Genomic DNA, 22,665 nt, shown 5'->3' on the forward strand with positions numbered 1-22,665 from the left:
GGTTTTAAGACAAAATAAAACTGTTGTTGTTTTCTATCTTTCCCAGATTCTATCCCACTAGTAAAACCACCTCCTAACCACAGCCTGTGAATGCAGATTAGGGTACGGAGTGCTGGTGGTGGCCCTCCCACCTGACACCACGGAGAAAGGTGATGGTGAAGTGGATTCTTTGAGTCTTACATGGCGGCATGGGTGTAACCAGGCCCACCCATCTCCTAAGGAGGAAGGGGGCCAAAGCACATCCCAGGTGTTTACATCCTCGGCCGTTCTGTGAATTCTCACCATAGGCCACAATGAAGCCTGGAGAAGCTGCCTAACTTCACAGGATGTTGACAGCCCCTATGTATTACTTACTCCTTGGCAGAATCCTTTGGCTCTTTCCTCTGAACTTTACTGGTTTTGAGTAGTACGGAAGCAGAATTATTTTAATGAGTATGGTGAACAATGGACCCCACATTGTTATCTCCCTCCACCCGCCTTACTTCCCCAAGTCTGCACACATGTGCAGATTCACAGGGCTCGGGCAGGCTTTACAGAGCCCCAGTAGATTACGGCATCCGAAAGAAAGGTGGGAAGGTAGCTCATGGGGAGGTAGAAGAACTTGGCATCCCAACCAGCTGAGTACCGGGTGCGAGGGTGACAGGAAGTCAGGGCGTGCTCCATGCAGTCGGTTACCAGAGACAGGTCCCCTGAGCACATGTTCACCAGTGACTCCATTGCTTTCATATCTGTGTAGGATGAGAAATTATTACAGTAGCCTCCGCATCCCACCACTGTTGTTATGTGGGCTTCTTTAGAATCCATGTCTCTCCCATACTCAGAAGCCGTGACCAAGTCTATCCTGTCCCAGTTCCTCAGAAAGGACCACAACCCAAACCAACAGCTTCAAGGAAGAGCCATGCATACTCAGAGAACTCTCTGGCAGAATAGCTGGACGTTCTCTCCTGAGCTCACGGAAAGTGGTGGTCTGATATCTCCCTCTCTGGCTTCATCATTAAGATAATGATGTGTTCTGATAAAACAGAGCTCTAGAAGCCAGAACCTCTTTATGTGACCAGAATCCCATGGGCTCCCAAGGAAAGGGGACCAAGGAAGAAAAATAGCCCGGAGCATACTTTGAAATTGTGGAGGAGACTCAGGGTATAGGATGAGGCTTTCTTTTGGTTCCTAAAGATCACTCACAGGAGTCCCGAAACTTCTCGCCGTAGATCTCCTTGACCTCCTCAGTGGCCTGGTCCCACAGCTTCTTCAGGTTGTCTGATAGCCTCTCCATATTAGTGACATTGGTCTTGAACCCACCAGGCTCTATAATAGCCACCTTCACCCCAAAGTAGGTGAGCTCCCTCCTGTAAGACAGTGGTCAAAGGTCAAAGACATTGAAGGTCTTTCGAGGGAAACAATACAATTGACAATACAACGGGCCACTGCAGAGAAGTTCAGAAGTTTTCGGTCTGGGATGTGTAGCAGATGGGGATGTCACCCGTGGCAACGGTGTCGTTTCTATGCTTTTGAATGCCACTCCAATGTCACGCAGATGGGGCTCACGGGTCTGAATCTAGATATGCTGTTCTGTAACACAGGTAGGTCACCCGTATAGTGAGCACACCGGCTTACTAGACTTGCCTAATTCAGTTCCCCCTCATCCCTGGACCCTACCCTCACCCACTACTGTCTAAGGAAATCTTAGGCCAGTTCCTTTTTGGCTCCTCCTGATATCTTCAGGGGCTACTCTGTGTAAGCTGTTATGGTACCCCACATTTAGAGACCATTTTACCTTGCAGCTAGCAGGAACTCTAACTCAGTTTGATACCATGGTATAATGCAGAGGTATACTGTGTACTGTATAATGATGTATAAGCTAATAAAGTAAAGCCTACAGAGTGACCTGTCACCAGTATTGTTTATAAACCTGTCTAGAACCCTCAGACTCTCCAAAAGTCACCCTGTGACAATCTGCCCAGCCCAACAACTGCCAGGGCTGACCTGTTCTTTGCTCCAGGAAGTCACAACCCAGCACTAAAGGCACTCTCCAAATAGTCACACTGGACCCAGGCTGTTAATGTTTTCTTACCCAGGATGCCCTATTCTCATGTTTAACCCTTACCTCAGACCCCTGCTGCAAAGCCCCCTAGAAATCTGACAAACAACATGGTCACTACTACTAATTATCTCTTAGTCTTGGCCACACTCTCTCTTTTCTCTCCTCTTTTGCTCTCTCAGTTGTTAGAATTTTTGTTGTTGCTGCTGTTGGTTTTTGTTTTGTTTTGTTTTGTTTTGTTTTTGTTTTGTTTTTGTTTTTGTTTTTGTTTTGTTTTGGTTTTTTTGCTTGTTTATTAGGGTCAAAAATCTCTTTGTCATGCCGGAATGTGGGAATTGTGAACTTTAAACCAGAGATCGATAAAGAACCCCGTGGTAGGATGAGTGTGGTACTCACACCCCCAGGTGTCCTCATGGCCAAGGCCAGGGCAGGCCTCCAGAGCAAGAAGAGTTTAAGTGAACTCAGGCCTCAGTCACCTGACAAAAGCATGGAAAGTGTTTTCCCAGCAAGTGACCACATTACTCCAGAGAGGAGAAGGTAAGAGAGTCCTCCAAACCAGAAAGAAAAAAAAAACTTGTTTGTGCGGGGCTCTCTGAAAGACCCTCTCCCAGAAAGGGAATTGTACAAGCACAAGGCCCTCAACTATAGAAGTAAAAAGTAAGTTTTTAGATATGTGGGACAAGCTGACCCATCATTTAGACGAAACAGACCAGAAAAGAAAACAAAATGCAGAAACCAGACTAAATTATGGGCACTGCTCCATGGGTCACCTGGCAGGAAAAAGAAAAAGTCCCTGACCCCCCGGAAGCCCTGACCACCATGTACTTTTTGCTAACTCATTGTTATGATTATAGCCAAAATAGGTAATGTACATGTATGTTTCATTTATTCCACCAATCACATCCCTGTAACCATGCATCTGCTTCTGTAAGCCTGCTTCTGCTCCCCAAAATACTATAAAAAGCCTACCCTGGTTCTGCTAGGCGCGCCAGTCTTCCGAATTGACTGGGACGCCCACAGATACCTGTGTTTCCTGATCAATAAAAATCCTCTTGCACATTGCAGCCTGTGGACTCGGACTGGTCATTGGGGCTTGAGGATCTCCCTCCTGAGGGAAGATTCTCGCTGAGAGTCTTTCAGTTGGGGGCTCGTCCGGGATCGGAGATCCTCTGCCTAGAGACCACCGACCACCCACCGGGAGGTAAGCTGGCCAGCATTTGTCTTGTCTTGTCTTGTTTCGCTTTGTGACTTGTTCTGTAAATGCTTAGTTACTTGGCTTGGGTCTAGACCGTTTGTATTTGGGCGGACCAGAGAAGGAGCTGACGAGCTCAGACTTCTCCCCCGCAGCCCTGGAAGACGTTCCAAGGGTGTTTGGAGCCCGATTTGTCGGAGCTCAGTCCGTATCAGAAGGATACGTAGTTTTGGTGGAGGGTGAGGGATCCGGACCCTCAGTGCGTCCCTCCGACTTTTTACTTTCAATTTTGTGCCATAGCCGAGTGGCGCGCTTGACTGTTGCTTGTTCGATTGTTGGGTGTGTTTGTCTTGTTTGCTCTCTAATTTACCTTGAAACTAACATGGGACAGTCTTTAACAACGCCGTTGAGTCTTACTCTCGACCACTGGAAGGACGTCCGGGACCGAGCAGATGAACAAGGGGTCGAAATTAAGAAGGGGAAGTGGCAGACTCTCTGCACTTCTGAGTGGCCCACTTTTGGAGCCGGATGGCCCGTGGATAGTACTTTTAACAAAACTGTTATTTTACAGGTCAAGGATCAGATCTTCCATAAAGGACTACATGGACATCCTGACCAGGTGCCTTACATTATCACCTGGGAAAGCCTTGCCTTTGAGCCCCCTTCTTGGGTGCAACCATTTGTAGATTTAAGTTGGCCCCCTACTCCCTCGGCCCCACTTGCTCCTCTCTCAACCCCTTCCTCTCTCTTTCCTGTCCGGACCAAGAAGGAATCTCCTAAAACTACATCTAAACCTAAGCCGGTGCTTCCGGAAGATTCTAACTCTCCCCTTATAGATCTCTTATCTGAGGAGCCTCCTCCATACCCTGTATCTACCAGGTCACCTCAGGAGGCAGAAGCAAGATCGTCTGCCCTCCCAGAAGCTGAACCCCAGTCTGAGGCAGCATCCTCTCCAATAGCAGGGAGACTACGCCATAAGCGGGAAACAGTACCGGATTCGACTTCGCAGGCCTTTCCCCTTAGACAGGGAACGGGAGGGCAGACCCAGTATTGGCCTTTCTCCGCGGCCGATATTTACAACTGGAAGCAGCACAACCCCCCTTTTTCCAAGGACCCAGTGGCCCTTACTGAATTAATAGAATCTGTTTTACTTACACATCAGCCCACTGGGGATGATTGTCAGCAGCTTTTACAGGCCCTTTTGACTTCGGAGGAGAAACAGAGGGTGTTTCTGGAAGCCAGGAAGCATGTCCTGGGAGATGATGGGCGTCCTACTCAACTGCCTGATGCACTTGATGATGCATTTCCACTCACAAGGCCAAACTGGGACTTCAACACGGTTGATGGTAGGGGACACCTACGCCTTTACCGCCAGTTGCTTTTAGCGGGTCTCCGAGGGGCTGCCCGGCGCCCAACCAATTTGGCTCAGGTGAAGCAGGTATTACAGGGGGCCGATGAGACCCCCTCAGCTTTCTTAGAAAGACTAAAAGAGGCCTATCGCATGTACACACCCTATGATCCAGATGACCCAGGGCAGATGACGAGTGTTTCTATGTCCTTTATCTGGCAGGCTGCGCCAGATATCAGGGCTAAGTTACAGAGGTTAGAAAACCTACAGGGTTATACACTGCAGGACTTGCTTAAGGAAGCAGAAAGGATTTTTAATAAGAGAGAGACCCAAGAAGAGAAGGAGGAAAGATTACGTAGGGAGAAAGATGAGAGGGAGAAAAAGAGGAGCAAGGAGCTGAATCGGATTTTGGCCGCCGTAGTTCAGAGTCAGGGAAGGAAGGGAGACAGGAAGGGAAATCGAAAGGGGCTGAAGCTGGACAAGGATCGGTGCGCTTACTGCAAGGAGAAAGGACATTGGGCCCGAGATTGCCCTAAGAACCCTAAGAACTCCCGTGGACCCCGGAAGAAGCCAGAGACCTCCCTTTTGACCCTAGATGAAGATTAGGGAGGTCAGGGCCAGGAGCCCCCCCCTGAGCCCAGGATAACTCTTGAAGTAGGGGGGCAGCCCGTTACCTTTCTAGTGGACACTGGAGCTCAACATTCAGTCCTCACCCGGGCTCATGGACAGCTCAGTGACCGTACAGCCTGGGTACAAGGAGCCACTGGTGGCAAGACATATCGATGGACAACAGACCGCCGGGTTCAGCTGGCTACTGGTAAGGTGACTCATTCTTTTCTACATGTTCCGGATTGTCCATACCCTCTACTGGGCCGTGACTTGCTCGCTAAACTAAAAGCACAAATTCATTTTGAAGAAGGAGGGGCCCGGATAACTGGTCCCCAGGGGACCCCTCTCCAAGTTTTGACCCTTCAATTAGAGGACGAATATAGATTATATGAACCGGGACATGACAAGCCACAAACTACAGAAATAGACTCTTGGGTCACGAAGTTCCCACTAGCATGGGCAGAGACTGGGGGAATGGGACTAGCGCTTCAGCAGCCTCCTTTGATTATTCAACTAAAGGCCACGGCAGTTCCAGTTTCTATAAAGCAGTATCCCATGTCACAGGAGGCCTACCAGGGAATAAGACCACATATTAGAAGGCTTCTAGACCAGGGCATTTTAGTCCCTTGCCGGTCGCCATGGAATACGCCCTTGCTACCTGTCAAAAAGCCAGGAACTGGAGATTACCGGCCAGTACAAGATTTAAGGGAGGTCAATAAAAGGGTAGAAGACATCCATCCGACTGTCCCAAACCCTTACAACTTACTCAGTACTCTGCCCCCCACACATACTTGGTATACGGTTTTGGACCTGAAAGATGCTTTCTTTTGTCTCCGGCTCAGCCCGGAAAGCCAACCTTTATTTGCTTTTGAATGGAAAGATCCAGATTTGGGACTTTCGGGTCAATTGACTTGGACTAGACTGCCCCAGGGATTTAAAAATAGTCCCACTCTGTTTGATGAAGCTTTACATCGAGATTTGGCTGATTTTCGAGTCCAGTACCCCTCTCTTATACTCCTGCAATATGTTGATGACCTGCTTTTGGCAGGTGCCACTGAGAGGGCATGCCGTTTGGGGACAGAATCCCTCCTACAGACTCTGGGGCGCCTGGGCTATAGGGCCTCAGCGAAAAAGGCCCAAATATGTCAAACTCAAGTCACTTATCTGGGATATCAGCTGAGAGATGGACAGAGGTGGTTAACCTCAGCTCGAAAACAGACTGTGGCTGGCATCCCGGTTCCAAAAAGCCCCCGTCAGCTGAGGGAGTTCTTAGGCACGGCAGGATTCTGCCGCCTCTGGATCCCGGGTTACGCCGAGATGGCTGCTCCCCTATACCCGCTTACTAAACAAGGGACATTGTTCCAATGGGGGTCACAACAACAAGAGGCTTTTGACAACATCAAGCGTGCCTTATTGTCCTCCCCTGCCCTTGGCCTCCCAGATGTTACCAAGCCTTTCGAGCTGTTTGTAGATGAGAAGAAAGGCTATGCAAAAGGAGTTCTTACACAAAGACTAGGGCCCTGGAAGCGGCCAGTGGCCTATTTATCAAAGAAGTTAGACCCCGTTGCTTCAGGATGGCCACCTTGCCTGAGGATGGTAGCAGCAATTGCACTCCTGATTAAGGATGCTAATAAACTGACCCTAGGACAGCCTCTGACTATTTTGGCACCTCATGCGGTAGAGGCCCTGATAAAACAACCTCCTGACCAATGGCTCTCTAATTCCCGCATGACTCATTAAACACGGAGAAGGTCCAGTTTGGTCCAGTAGTGGCTTTGAATCCGGCTACCCTACTCCCCTTACCAGAAGGAGCTGAGCCACATGACTGCCTGCAGATCTTAGCAGAAACACATGGAACCAGACCAGATCTAATGGACCAGCCTCTTCCGAATGCTGACTACACCTGGTATACGGATGGCTGCAGTTATGTTGCGGATGGGGAGCGGAGGGCCGGAGCTGCCATCACCACCGAAGATGAGGTAATCTGGGCAAGTGCCTTACCTGCAGGTACCTCCGCTCAACGAGCCGAGCTCATTGCCTTGACACAGGCTCTTAAGATGGCAGAAGGTAAGAGACTAAATGTATATACTGACAGCCGTTATGCATTTGCTACCGCACATATTCATGGTGAAATCTACCGGAGACGGGGATTACTTACATCAGAAGGAAGAGAGATCAAAAATAAGGCTGAAATCTTAGCTCTCTTGAGGGCTCTATTCCTACCAAAAGGACTGAGTATCATACATTGTCCAGGGCACCAGAAAGGACAGAGTCCAGAAGCCCGGGGAAACCGGCTGGCCGACGCTTCGGCTCGAAAGGCTGCGGAGAAAGGACAGATCCTGACTCTGGTCAGTGCAGATGACCATGAGCAAGTTTCCCCATGGCCATATGATTCAGAGGACATAAACCTCCTAAGAAAATGGGGGCAGTATACTCTCCTCGACTAAAAAGATGGGTCTATAAAGAAAAGATTGTCATGCCTACAAAATTGACTTTTGAATTAATATCTTATTTACATAAACTAACTCACCTGGGAATCAAGAAGATGAGAACTCTCCTGGAGCGAGAGGAAGTAGGTCTTTACCTTTTGGGACAGGGTCAGGCCTTGCGAGAAGCGACTGAAAACTGTAAAGCTTGTGCCCAAGTGAACCCAGGGAAGGTGAAAAATGGTATTGGGACTCGTCCCAGGGGGCATCGTCCTGGCATCCATTGGGAGATTGATTTTACTGAAATCAGACCAGGCATGTATGGTTACAGATATCTGCTGGTGTTTGTGGATACATTTTCAGGATGGGTCGAGGCCTTTCCCACCAAACATGAGACTGCAAAGGTAGTCACCAAGAAACTTCTTGAAGAGATTTTTCCCAGGTATGGTATGCCGCAAGTCCTGGGATCGGACAACGGGCCCGCTTTCGTTTCCCGGGTAAGTCAGTTGGTGGCCAAATTACTGGGGATTGATTGGAAACTACATTGTGCATACAGACCCCAGAGTTCAGGACAGGTAGAGCGTATGAATAGAACAATTAAGGAGACTTTATCCAAACTTACGCTTGCAACTGGCACAAAGGATTGGGTTTCCCTCCTCCCCTTAGTTCTTTACAGGGCCCGGAACACACCGGGCTCTTATGGGTTGACTCCTTTTGAGATAGTATATGGGGCACCACCCCCATTTATTGATTTCTTTAATTCCAATATTGCTAATCTTGCTAATAGCCCTTCCCTGGAAACCCATCTACAAGCTTTGCAGCTCGTGCAAAGAGACATCTGGAGACCTCTAGCTGCGGCATACCGGGACAGACTTGATCAGCCGACTGTGCCACACCCGTTCCAGGTGGGAGACCTCGTATGGGTACGCAGACACCAGATTAAGAATCTTGAGCCCCGGTGGAAAGGACCCTACACTGTCCTCCTGACGACGCCAACCGCCCTGAAGGTGGACGGAATTGCTGCGTGGATCCACTCTTCACACGTCAAGGCAGCCCAACCGGAGGAAGCCACCGCACAGCAGACATGGAGAGCCCAACGCACCCGGAACCCCTTAAAGCTGCGACTCACACGCGTACACTCCTGACACTAATCACCCTGAGCTTGTGCTGGAGGGAGGGGGTTGCTGGACAACCAAGCCCTCACCAGGTTGTCAACCTTTCTTGGGTTATAGGCAACCTGGAGACGGGGTGGACACAGGTGTTAGCCAACGGTGCTCACTCTCCAGGCACCTGGTGGCCTACTCTAACCTTTGATTTATGTCAGTTGGCAAAAGATTCATGGGGACGTACTGCGAAATCTCCCCGCAATTCTTACCCCCCTTGCCGACATTCTAGTTGGTATGTCTGTCCGGGAGGGAAAAGGACCGCCCAATGTGGGGGGCCAGAAACCTTTTACTGTGCTAAATGGGGGTGTGAGACTCATACTAATGGACCCTGGAAAGCTAAAGGGGGAGATCTCGTGACTTTTACTGGCTTAGCTGGGGAATCCAACATCCAAATGAGGTTCACTGAGGCAGGAAAGAAACATGATTGGAAATCTGGGGTACGGTGGGGTCTCCGCCTCAATACCCCTGGGCAGACCCATCCGGGCCTGTTGTTTTCTCTCCAACTGGTTCGAGAGCGAATTGCCCCAGCCGTAGGACCTAATCTAGTCCTAAAGGATCAAAGAACCCCCTTACTTCCGGCTCCAGCCCATTTGCCTAGATTCACTCAAACCCCTCTAGTAACCCACTCCTTCACAAGTAGAGATTCTGCCGCTCCGACCACTCACGCCCCAGGTACAGGGGATCGGCTACTTAATCTAGTAAAGAGTGCATATCTAACTCTCAATTATTCAGATCCATTTAGAACTCAAGAGTGCTGGCTATGTCTAGTCTCCAGCCCACCTTACTATGAAGGAGTAGCAGTTTTAGGCAATTACACCAACCAGACTATAGCCCCAGAGAGATGTTCTGCTAGTCTCAACCATAGATTGACACTGCCCGAGGTCACAGGACAGGGGCTCTGTATAGGAACCGTGCCACCCACTCATCAGGCACTCTGCAATGTCACAAGAAAAGCTCCCACTGGGAAATATTATTTGGCTGCCCCACCAGGCACTTATTGGGCCTGTAATACTGGACTAACTTCGTGCATTTCAGCCATTATTTTAAATCAAACATCTGATTATTGTGTACTGACAGAGATTTGGCCCAAAGTCATCTATCATGAGCCTGAGTATGTGTATTCTTATTTTGAGGAACATCCACGGATTAAGAGAGAGCCCATCACTCTAACTTTAGCCCTGTTGATAGGAGGAATTACCTTTGGAGGAGTAGCTGCAGGGATAGGGACAGGAACGACTGCCCTTATAGAGACAGGCCACTTCCGTCAATTACAAGCAGCTATGAATGCAGATTTGAAAGCAATCGAAGAATCTATAAGTGCTTTAGAAAAGTCTTTGACATCTCTGTCAGAGGTGGTCTTACAGAACAGAAGGGGGCTTGATATGATGTTCCTCCGAGAAGGTGGATTATGCGCTGCTCTAAAGGAAGAATGCTGCTTTTATGCTGACCATACTGGGATAGTAAAGGACAATATGGCCAAACTCCGTGAGCGTTTAGCACATAGGCAAAGGATGTCTGAGTCCCAGCAGGGATGGTTTGAAGGGTGGTTTAATCGATCCCCATGGTTTGCTACCCTGCTATCAACTTTGATGGGACCTTTGATAATCCTTCTCCTGATTCTCCTATTTGGACCCTGCATCCTAAACAAATTAGTACAGTTCATAAAAGATAGGCTTTCAGTTATTCAAACTTTTGTGTTAAGACAACAGTACCAATTAGTAGAACAACAACCGACTGAAGTACCTTAAATGACTCAATGAATGAGTGAAAGATTCCACTCAAGGACAAAAAGAAAATGGGGGAATGAAAGACCCTCTCCCAGAAAGGGAATTGTACAAGCACAAGGCCCTCAACTATAGAAGTAAAAAGTAAGTTTTTAGATATGTGGGACAAGCTGACCCATCATTTAGACGAAACAGACCAGAAAAGAAAACAAAATGCAGAAACCAGACTAAATTATGGGCACTGCTCCATGGGCCACCTGGCAGGAAAAAGAAAAAGTCCCTGACCCCCCGGAAGCCCTGACCACCATGTACTTTTTGCTAACTCATTGTTATGATTATAGCCAAAATAGGTAATGTACATGTATGTTTCATTTATTCCACCAATCACATCCCTGTAACCATGCATCTGCTTCTGTAAGCCTGCTTCTGCTCCCCAAAATACTATAAAAAGCCTACCCTGGTTCTGCTAGGCGCGCCAGTCTTCCGAATTGACTGGGACGCCCACAGATACCTGTGTTTCCTGATCAATAAAAATCCTCTTGCACATTGCAGCCTGTGGACTCGGACTGGTCATTGGGGCTTGAGGATCTCCCTCCTGAGGGAAGATTCTCGCTGAGAGTCTTTCACTCAAAGGTTGCAATTAAAATAAAATACCTCACTGAAGGGTTCCCATGGGACCTCATAACCATCTAATACCTGAGGGAGTCTGAGAAGGCCTCTACACCATACTTGGAGATGCAGTAACCACCACCAAGGAGAGACATTCGGCCCATGGTGCTGGCGATGTTGACCACGCGGCCCCTTGCCTTCCTTACTAAGGGCAGCATGTTCAGAGTCACCTCGATGACGCCCAACAGGTTCACATCCAGCACACTTGCAAAGTCCTTTTTTCTCATCCACTCATTGGGACCCATGGGGACAGAGATGCCAGCATTGTTGACCAGGCCCCAGAGTCCTAGAAACAGTGGGAAGAAGAAAGAATCATGGGTCTAGTTTTGACTAAAAGTCACATTCCACCAGGCTAGGGAGATCATTCAGGCATGCATTTGATGGCGAGTAGACGACAAACAACAACATATTGTCAACAGGGTTGGTGCTTCCCAGCCCGGAAGAAATGGCTCACAGAGCACAGATACCTTCCTCTTCTTTTGATTTTTAACAGGGTGGCTCACTACCCGAGAACCTACAATCACCCACCTCACATTTGCTAATAGCAAGAATGTAGGTCCAAGTTGTGTTATGCCTCTGTTAAACTGGACACATGGAAAGTAGGTTCACATCTTTCAGATTAATAATATCCTTGCAGATGAGGGAGCAGAGGAAAAGACAAAGGAAAACGGGGAGGGAGGATAAAAGGTGAAAGGAAAAGCTAATATTCTAGTGGAATTTAAGACAAAAGAACCAAAGGTCCTGGTTGGAGAAGATTTTAGAAAGCCATGCTGCATTTGTGCTTTGAAGAAAGTTGGCCTTGGCAGGCTCGGCATCAACACTGAGTGGTTTAAACATGATGCATTATGTTTTAAAAAGAAGACAGAAGTTGGGAGAAGGGTGTGAGAGAAAGGTGATGGAGGAACTAGACAGGAGAAGGCGGGGTTGGGGAGAAGGCGAGGCTGAGGAGAAGGCGGGGCTGGGGAGAAGGTGGGGTTGAAGAGAAGGCGGGGCTAGGGAGAAGGCGGGGCTGGGAAGGGGGCGAGGTTGGGGAGAAGGCGGGACTGAAGAGAAGGCAGGGCTAGGAAGAAGGCGGGGCTGGGGAGAAGGTGGGGCTGAAGAGAAGGCCGGGCTAGGGAGAACGCAAGGCTGGGGAGAAGGCGGGGTTGGGGAGAAGGCAGGGACGGGTGGGTGTAACACAGATGCACTGTATTTGTGTATGAAATTACCAAAAATTAAAATAAAAGTTTTAAAAATATATTGAACAACTTTCCTGAGATACTTGCAAAATCCAAGGCCAGGTTGACGGGGGAGACACTTTTACCAAAAGTAATAATAATGAAAGAAAAGAAGGAAGAATGTGCCAAGGATACCTATCTAGACGCAGTCCTAAGATTCATTTAAATTCTAAAAGGTTTGTTAAGGGCTGTTCCTAAATCGCTGAATATCATTATTTAAAGAAATGTTCTTGAAGTAGTAAAATTGATCATTTTTTCAAATGAGAATTCACATATTTTAACTCTGTATAGAATCAAAATGTTTATAGGCTTTATGTCAGGTTAGTGAGAACTTAGGGTACTTTTTGTTTTAACTTAATGTTCCCCAGTATTTGGAACAATGACCATGTTTTCAATTTATTCTTAGATTTCTTTAAACCACGCTTTCTTCCCCCACTACTAGACTATTCAGAGAAGAGCAACCCCCTTCCTAGAATTTAGTCTCCCAAGTCAGTCTTTAAGCTGGTCTGACCTGCTCTGTACCCAGAACAATCATGTCTCCCTTCACAGAGGACGCAGCTGACTGGTTAAGAGCAGGTATGCTGTTGGCTCAGGAGAACCACCCCAGGCTGGCTCCAGGTATCCTGCACACACAGTCCACGGCCAAGTCGCATCCTCTGCTTCAGAAGGTACCCTGCTCTAACCTGGCACCCAGCATCCAGCAATCTAGATTTTCTGCATAGAAAAGGTAACAGGGCGCAGACAGGGATGTGAGAGGGTGAGTCCTCATCAGGGCACCTTCCTACCGAGGCCAGAGCACTTGGGAGACAGGAGGTAGGGGCTGGGGAGAAGAGAGCATGCTCAGGTGATGTGCTGGGTTGCTACTTCAGGACCCCCAGAGCCCATTAGGGATCCGGGCAGGGAGTTCGATGGGGAACGCCCTTCAAACAGGGAGACAAACCAACAACACAGACAGGAATCTCAATGGTACCTCTGTTCCCAACTCGCTCCTTCACCCACTGAGTGGCTGCCACAATACTCTCTGTCTTGGTGACATCAAGGATCACTGTCTCCAGCCTGTCCGATGTCTTGCTCCTCAGCTGCTCGGCTCCCTTCTCAGTCAGACATGCAGCCAGCACCCTCATGCCTCTCCTGTCCAGCTGTCTGGCCAGCAGGTTCCCAAAGCCTGAGTCACAGCCCGTGATGAAGACATACTTGTCTTGGAGATGGCTCACCACCTTCCTCTCCCTGAACAAGCGCAGGAGGTTCCACAGGCCCACCAGTGCCAGCAGGTAGAGCCACATGGCTTGTAGAAGACAAGCAGAGGGACAGACTCTGAGTCAAAATGAGACGGGCATCTGCTCACGCAGGATGGTGTAGGCTTCAGGGACTCCAGCCTTCTGATGTGCATTCCTGTGCAATCCTAATGATTATTAATGCCTCACTTCCCTGGTCTTTGACCTGCTTTTGATCAGAAGATATATAATGCCCTTTGGCTATCTATCTCACTGCCAAAGAAAACACCACTGACTGTTCAATAACACAGGTCAATCCCCTTATGATCTTTGCTTCTGGACTCATGTAGGAATACATGTGTGTTTCATTTCAAAGGTCCGTGGTCCAGTCCCAGGCTCGCCTGGTGTCTGTGCATCTTGCACTCTGAAGCCACAAATCAGGACGTTGTGAACATAATGAGAAACTACTGATGACCTGTACTTGTACTCAGGACAACTTACAGGAGAGAACAAGGAGAGCTGGTGCCCTCCTAATACAGCAGCTTCTGGGAAGGTAGCAGGGCTGGCCTGAAACATGGAAGGCTGCCCTCAAAAGAACACAAGGTGATGGGGCCGGGACCCCAGACACATGATGACTCATGGAGTTGATGTGGAGAGGAAACGACTTTCCCCACAAGAGGCTCTCCCTGTTAGGTGTTACTGTTGTTTGTTCTTGTTAACCAACACAAGTAAAGATCAATTGGGAAGAACCTCACCTGAGGAAATGCTTTCATTGGATTGTCTGTAGGGTAGGCAAGTCATCTGTGGGGCCATTTTCTTGATTGATAGAGGAAGGACCAACCCCCTATGTGATCACCCCTGTATAGGTGATCCTGGGCCGTGTAAAATGTAGGTTGAAGCTGACTGAAGCAGATGCAGACACCCACAGCCAAACATTGGACAGAGCTTGGGGACTCTTTTTTTTTTTTTTCTTTTTTTTTTTCGGAGCTGGGGACCGAACCCAGGGCCTTGGGCTCGCTAGGCAAGCGCTCTTCCGCTGAGCTAAATCCCCAACCCCGAGCTTGGGGACTCTTATGAAAGAGTTGGGGGAAGGATCGATGGCCCCAGAGGGGTTAGAAACTCTGTAGGACAACCAACAGAGTCAATTAACCTGGTCCCTTGGGGGCTGTAAGAGACTGAAACACCAACCAATGTAGGTCCCCTGCACATAGATTGCTCACCACTTTCTAACCCAGCTTGCATGGATCAAAGTAGTCTTGTTGCTTTCATGTCCTGAAAAGACTTGATGTGCCAGGGTGGGGAGATACCCAAGGGGGGCCTTCACCTTCTCAGAGGAGGAGGGATTGGGAGGATGGAGAGAGGGACTGTGTGAGGGATGCATTAGAAGTGGGGCAGTGATTGGGATGTACATTAATTAATTTTAATTAATTAATGGAAGAAAAAGGTGGATTGTAGTAATAAACCCAAGTGCAGAGTTGCTTCCCACCTTGATGGTTTATGTTTCCGAATGAAAGGCACACACAGCTAAAAGATTGTATGTTCAATATGCAGCACAGTAGCTGGGCAGCTGCCTGCCCTCCATGCTACTAGAATCTAATTACGAGTTACTACTTACCAATTTCTGTGTTCCATATTGGCTGCTCTAGACCCAGTTGAGCAGCCTTCTGGGACGTGTTCTCTTGGCCCCTTGCATGGCAGCTCTGCTCTTCTCTCCTGTCCTCAGGCTGATGTCTCTCCCCTCTCCACATTCTCCTAAAGCACGGCCAACCCCTCACTCCTTCCTCGAGGTCCCAAGCCTGGGAAAGCTAAAACCCTGCCTCTCTCTCTTCTACCCAGCTGTTGGCTGCTGGCATCTTTATTTACCAGTTAGAATTGATTGGAGGCAGGTTCCCTGAAACAACTTGCAGACCGTCTCGTGCAATCTGTTTTATCTGTTTTTGGGGCGACCCAATCAGCATTCATAACACAAGCAGCTACGATGGGTAGGAAGCTGCTCCCACTTCTGTCCTTAATTCTCACCCTGCTTGCACCTGCTCATTCCCACCCCATCCTGATCTTGCACAGGTTCCTCCTCAGGTCCCCTCTGCTACTTCTGTAGCTTCTCCTCTTCATGCCTTGTTTCCTTGGTCCAGTTCCTTCTCCTGATCCTCCTGCTCTGCGTTCGTTTGAATGAGAATTGGCCATCAGATGTTTGAAAGCTTGGTCCTGGGTCTGAGGCACTTTGGGAAGGATTGGGAGGTGTGGCTTTGTTGGAGGAGGTGTGACACTGGGAATGGGCTCCGAGGTAACTAAAGACTCCCTCTACTCAAGTCAGCTCTGTCTCTTGCTTCCTTCAGCTGTGAGCTCTCCTGCTGCAGCAGCTGACTGCCTCCATGCCTGCACTCAGCATCATAGACTCTAACCCACCGATCCTACGCCCAATTAAATGCTTCTCAGAGTGAGTTTTCTTGTTCATGGAGTTTTATAACACCAGTAGAAAAGTAACTCCTGCATCCTGTTTTGTTGTGTTAGAATCACAGCTCGCATCCAGACAGACCACACCACACCAGTACATTTCCAGGTCTATTGTGGGGGAAAGGGGCAAGGGGGAAATGGAGATGAAAGGGAAAAGAAAAGAGAGAAAGGGGGTGAAGGTCAGGAAGGCTCTGCCTTTTATTTAGGCTGTGACGTAATCACTCGCAGGTAGAGGTGGGACGGGGGCCAGGTGGACTCTGGGACTCTGGGAATGTATGGCAATGGCCATGGCAACAGATATGCCTGTCCCTGTCACCTATGGGTGATGTCACCGTCATTGTTGGATTTGGAGATAATCTCCAATTGTAAATCCAGTTCCTGATTGTAAAGCCAGATACCAACATACCTCCCTTTTTCTTACCATAAAGAGAAGAAAAAAGGGGACGGGGGGAGCTGACGGTGAAAGGGGAATAGGGGCATTGTGTGTCTTAAACTGCTTCCTGCTGTCTGGGGACATCATCACTCTCAGGCTGTAGCTGACTTTCACCATCGGGGTCCACTTGGTAAACATTTGCATCAGGCTCCTCCATGGACAGTGGCTGGTAATCCTGTAACAGTAACTGATTAATAGTTTGGTTAGAAATATTTTGTATTTGGTGTTGAAGGGATATAGAAACGAGATTAATGAGGCAGGGAGCGAATAGTAACTCCAGGAAGAAGACTAGGAAAGGAGTTATGAAAGGAGCATCCACTTCCATATAGGGTTTCAAAACTCTGGGAATTGGAGGCCTCACGTTCCTTGAAATTCTGCATGTCTGATTGAAGCTCCTGGATTTTATTTCTCACTATCCGGGATTGGTTGATGTAGAAACAGCATTCGTCTTGGAGGAACAGGCAAAGACCACATCCAGACCCCGTCGGTTCTGAAGCACCTTTGCTGCTAAAGAATCAATCTGTTTCTGGATGGTAAGCATGTTTCAGACATATTTTGAAAACCTTTGTTAATATCATAAGTGAACTCATTATATTGGGTCACAGAAGTCGTTATCCTTGCAATCCCAGTGCGAGCACCTATGGCTATTCCCACAGAGACCAAGAGTGGCACGAACAGAACTTATGCTGGGCAGCTGTCATATCTGCAACTGGGATTGGCAGGGGCTCGGTTCCCTGGATTACTCTGAGTTCAGGGAGAAGGAGCACCAATGTGCAAACTCTTGGCCACCTGGCGGGTAGGCAATGATATACCTGAGAGACAGGAAGGATTGACATGTTTTGGACTGCAGGGCATTGTGGCAGAGATGAGGTATCAAGGTTTGTGGTTTTATTGTAGTCTAGGAGCTCAGCATTCCTACAGAACGTGTTCCGGAGGTCTTAAAACAGTTTTCTATGTCAAAAAGAGGGATAGAGGAAAGATATGGAGTCATGGCGACATCAGAGTCAGGGAAGCTGACAAAAGCTGAGGTAAGGTTACTTGGCAGGATCACTGGAGAGGCTGTAAGTGGTAATTGCAAGCGAGTTCCAGGAGTGCACATAGCCAGCAATCTTTAAAGCAACCAGGTAGGATGACATTTAGGTATGCTAAGGTCAAGGTCTGAAACAAAGGGTAAAATGACAAGATAGTGCCATTTATGAGGGGTAATGTCAAGGAGGTAAGGACCACAGAGGAGTGTTTGATTACTTCCCCCACTTTTCCAATATCTAGAGGTTGGGCAATTGAGACATATTTTCTCTGGATGCAGATAGTATTTATTGGGGACCTGCCTGATTTTTATGGTAGAGCTTACCAACAACTCTTGTCTCCCACTTGGGATTCCATGGGTCTTTTATGTAGAAAAAGAGTGTCTTGCGTTGTTGATAGAAGAAGTGATTGGTTCGTGATCCTAGCATATGTATCTGAAAAGACCAATAGGAGCAGGCCCCATATTCGTCTGGTCATCTTTTACAATCATCTTTAGTCTGGTCAAAGAGAAAGCAAGCAAAGAAATCAGAATATTTAGATGGGATAAGAGATACAGGGATGACAGCAATTTGGACCGGCTCCTGGCATCCGGCTATGGAGCAGTTTCCTGACCCTATTTGGAAAGATTGTTATCTGTGGGGGTTTCTTGAACCTCAAATCTCCAGATGTACGGGCTACCCTGGATGGAAACAAACAGCAGGGGGAGGATGAGAAGCCCATGTCTAATCCAGTGGGGTCTCGCTCAGCTGCCAGAGTGGAGTCTCATTTTCTGGGATTGGGGACAAGGTAGGTGGTCTTGGCATCTTCTGGAGCTTAACAGAGCATGGTCCTGTTTGGGTTGGCCTGTATGGAGAAATTTTAGGTGGAGGGATGAAAGGTTTGAGGTGAAACAGGTGGATCCAATGAGAAAGTCCCTCAAGTTTAGCAGCTATACATTGTCCTGAGAATTACCTTAAAAGGGGCCCTGCCATTTAGGAGAGAGGGGTGAGGGCTGATCATCTGGAGGGAATAGAAGAACTTGGTCTCCAATGTTGATAGGCGGTAGACAAGGGACAGTGTGTGGCTGAGGTAGATGGTGGTCAGCAAAGTTCCATAGGAGAGAGCAGAGATGGCAAAGTAATGGGGTGAGTAGATGGTCTGGGATGGGAGAGCATTTCGGTGAAACACCAGGAGTTAGGACCAGGCATCTATACATGAGTTCAAAGGGTGAAATGAGAAGAGGTTGCTTGGGGAGAGCTCATAGCCTGAAAAGAGCCAGCGGTAGTAGCTTTACCAAATCGAGGTAAAGTTCCTGTGACAGCTTGACAAGAGTGGTTTTTAGGAAGTGCTTGGTTCTTTCTAACATACCTGAAGGGAATGTGAAAATGCCAGGGGATGTCTAGGGCCTTAGAATTTGAGAGATTTGGGAGATAAATTCAGCACCATTGTCTGACTGGAGGGAGGTTAGGACGCCAAGTCGGAGGATGATCTCTCGGAGGAGGAGGAGGAGATCAGAGACTGTCTGAGCCCTTTTGTTAGTTGTGGGAAATGACTCCACTCACCCTGAGAAGGTGTCTACAAAGACCAGGAAGTACTTGGCACATTTGACAGTGGGCATGTGGGTAAAGTCAAGTTGCCAGTCAGTTCCAGGAAGAGAACCTCTAACCTGATGGTAGGAAAAGGGGTGTTGCGATACCTGGAGTTGGAGTCTGACATCTGACAGATTTTGCAAGAGGCAGTGATAAACTTTAAGAGATGTAGGTCCTCAGGACTAGGCTGTAGGTGGGTCTTAACAAAATAAGACAACACCCAGCATTAGGAGGAAAGATCTGGTGAAGGTTGGACAGAATTTGATGAGTGTCAGGGAGTGAGTGGGGATGTGGGTTGCAGTGTAATTATGTCCTGGGGAGGGTGAGCCAAGTCGAAGCTCTTAAGGGTAGCAGCTCTAGCTGCCTGGTTGGTTTGGTTGTTTCCCTTGGAGACAATGGAGTCATCTGTCTGGAAGGATCTGCAGTGGACAATCCCAATAGCTGTGGGGAGAAGGGAGCCCTTTAGCATGGCCATAATTTGGTTTGTATTAATTACTGATCCTTTTTAAGTCTTAAGTACACCACCCTCCTTCCACATAGCAGCGTGGGACAGTAGGATATGGAAAGCATATCTGGAATCTGTGTAGATGTTGAGGGATTATCCCTGTGCCAGTTGAAAGGCACGGGGTAAGGGCTGTTAGTTCAGCCTGTTGATTGGTGGTATGGGCAGGGAGGGCCTGTGCCTCAACCACCCCTGTGTCTGACACTATAGCATAGCCAGCTTTTCTGTCCCTGTCGTGTATAAAGGAGCTACCATCTGTATACCAGGTTTAGATGGCCTGAGGCAATGTGCCCTCCTCTCTCTCTCTCTCTCTCTCTCTCTCTCTCTCTCTCTCTCTCTCTCTCTCTGTGTGTGTGTGTGTGTGTGTATGTGTGTGTGTGTGTGTGTGTAGAACGAGGTTTCAGTGCAGGGGTGATATAGGGAGTGGCTAGTATTTGGTTGAGGAAGAAGATTGGAAATATTAAGAAGCAGGCTTAGTTGGAAGGTGAGTGTGAAGTCTTCTATTAGTGCTACCTGAAGAGAAAGAAACTTGGAGGGAGGTAGACTCTGTAAGCCTTTGTAAGTTAGGAACTGTGACATGTTATGAGAAGAGAAAACTGTTATAGGCAACCCAAACATTAGTTTTTACAACTTTAGAATAAGGAGTTCAGCAGCTGCTAAGGTACAAATACAGGGTGCCCATCCCCGAATAGTTCTATTTTTTTTTTTGATAGGTAGGTGTGCTATAGGTGCAAAAGAGGAGACCTAGGACTCCAAGGGCAAATCCTTCTTTTTCAGTTACATAGAGGGAAAAAGGATCAGTCAGGTCAGGGAGATGTAAAGCTGGGGCCTTAAGGAGAGCCTGTTGGAGCCTTGGTAACAAGTTTGAGAAGAGGTTCGTGAGTGGGGCCTAATGCTGCTTCATGTGAGGAGAGAGAAAGGAGGGAAAAGGAAGGAAATTTAGAATCTGTGTAGATGTTGAGGAACTGGAAAGGAAAATTAGAAGAGCAGAGGTGTCAGCTTGGCTAATTTTTAGAGAAGGGCTACAGAGAAAAATATCATCTACATAATGTACAATCTTAGATTTAGGGAGAGACCGTAAGAATCAGAATCCAGGATGGGAAAGGAAGGAAATTTAGAATCTGTGTAGATGTTGAGGAACTGGAAAGGAAATTTAGAAGAGCAGAGGTGTCAGCTTGGCTAATTTTTAGAGAAGGGCTACAGAGAAAAATATCATCTACATAATGTACAATCTTAGATTTAGGGAGAGACCGTAAGAATCAGAATCCAGGATGGGCTGTCTTGAAATCCTGAGGTAGAACAGTCCAGGTAAGTTGGGCAGAGAAGGGGGTGTCAGGATCTGTCCAGGGAAAGGCAAATATGTTCTGTGACTGGGCATCTAGAGGGATAGAGGAAAATGCATCCTTGAGATCTAGGACTGAGAAATGGGAAGTTCCCGAGGACATAGTGGAAGGAAGTGTGTAAGGGTTGACCATGACAGGATGGATAGGAACCACTGCAGAATTGATGCGCCTGAGGTCTTGAACCAGGCAATAGGTTCCATTAGGCTTCTTAACTGCTAGTATAGGGGTGTTAAAGGGGAAAGAGGTAGGGCAAAGGAAGGCCAGAGGGCTTAAGTCCCCTGAAGCTCTGGAGAAGGAGAGGGTATTGAGCTTGGGCTATGTACCTGGTAGAATCCAGTAAGTGGACAACAACAGGAGACTGATGTTTAGCAACAGAGGGGTTCTGGACACCCCAGACCCAGAGGTCTATGTGAGAGGCTGGGAAAGGAAGCAACATGTTAGTGTGAGTAGGTTGGCTGGCTAGAAGAAGGAGCAGAGGGGCTGCTGGCGAGCTTGGGTTTAGGTGAATGGGAGGAGCAAAGGAAATAGAGGCTCCCAACTTAGCTAGAAGATCCCTTCCCAATAAGGGGACAGGGCATGTTGGCACTGCCAAAAAGGAATATGTGAGAGGCGCACCCATGAAAATGCAGCTAAGTGGTGGGGCCTGGTGAGGAAAGTAAGGTTGTCCTCCTACCCCAACAATAGAAAAATGAGAGGGGGAAGTGAGTCCCCCAAACTCCATCAGGACTGAGTAAGTGGCCCCAGTATCCAAGAGGAGGGAGATGGACCACCCACATACTATGATGGCTACCCAGGGCTCCCCGCTGGTGATGGCCGTGATCGGGTCAGGAGATCTTGGGCCTTTTCAGTCGTCCATTGCCAAGCCTAGGAGATCAGCTGGGGGGTTGCCTGGGAGTGATGTCCCTCTGTCCTGTGTGACGTGAGGACAATCAACAGCCCAATGTCCCTCTTGATGGTCCCTAGGACATGGCCTCTTTGTCTTGTGGGGATTAGGGCAAGCCCTCACCCAGTGACCTTCTTGACCACATCTGTAGCAGGAACCTGGTGGTTTCTGAGCCTTAAAAGACCAGGAGTCCAGGGGCAGTGGCTGGGGCTGGTCAGACAGCCTTTGCCAGCATATGGTATTTTTGTCTACAAACCTTCTCACCTCTCTCACGGTACACCTTGAAGGCCAGCACCAAAATTTCTGCCTGTGGAGTTAGGGGCCCCTTTTCCAACTGCCTAAGTTTAGCTTTTATGTCAGGGTAGCTCTGGAAAAACAAGTTTGTCTGCAGAAATTGCTTACCTTCTGGATTTTCAGGTCTACATTAGTGTTTTGTAATAAGGTCTTTGTGAGGTGATCTAAAATCTGAGGTGGGTTTTCTTGTTTGTCCTGGATGACCTCTTGGAGTTTTGCAAAGTTTACTGGTTTTAAGGCTGCCCCATGGAGAGACCAGGCAGGAGACAGGTCATGAATCTATCTCTGGCCAAAACATCACCTGCGGAGTCGTAATTCCATAAGGATCTTGGTCAGGTACCGCCTCAGATCCAACTGGGTATGTTTGATGAGTCTCATCTGCATGTATTTTTGCCTGCTTCCAAACTCGCCTGCATTCATCAGGAAGTAACTTATTAGTAGGGTCATACGAACATTGTGGAAACTCAAGCTATAAGGTTGAGTAATGTACTGGAACTCTTTAATAAAGGTGGAGGAGTTAAAGGTATAGGAACCCAGTCTACTTTCTATCTGGGAAAAT

The 22,665-nt window shown here is 48.1% G+C and overlaps 1 protein-coding gene across 1 annotated transcript; it reads right to left on the reverse strand.

The window, feature by feature from the left end:
• Positions 1 to 397: 397 nt before the first annotated feature.
• On the reverse strand, positions 398 to 13,757 carry Rdh7 (retinol dehydrogenase 7). Its single transcript, NM_133543.3, has 4 exons — positions 13,360 to 13,757; positions 11,200 to 11,458; positions 1,183 to 1,346; positions 398 to 728 (listed from the first exon to the last, which is right to left on the reverse strand). Exons 1-4 carry the CDS (start codon positions 13,670 to 13,672, stop codon positions 511 to 513), a joined length of 954 nt encoding a protein of 317 aa, NP_598227.3. The 5' UTR covers positions 13,673 to 13,757; the 3' UTR covers positions 398 to 510.
• Positions 13,758 to 22,665: the final 8,908 nt, after the last annotated feature.

This window comes from Rattus norvegicus, chromosome 7, assembly GCF_036323735.1.
Source record: "Rattus norvegicus strain BN/NHsdMcwi chromosome 7, GRCr8, whole genome shotgun sequence".
Classification (NCBI taxonomy): Eukaryota; Metazoa; Chordata; class Mammalia; order Rodentia; family Muridae; genus Rattus; species Rattus norvegicus.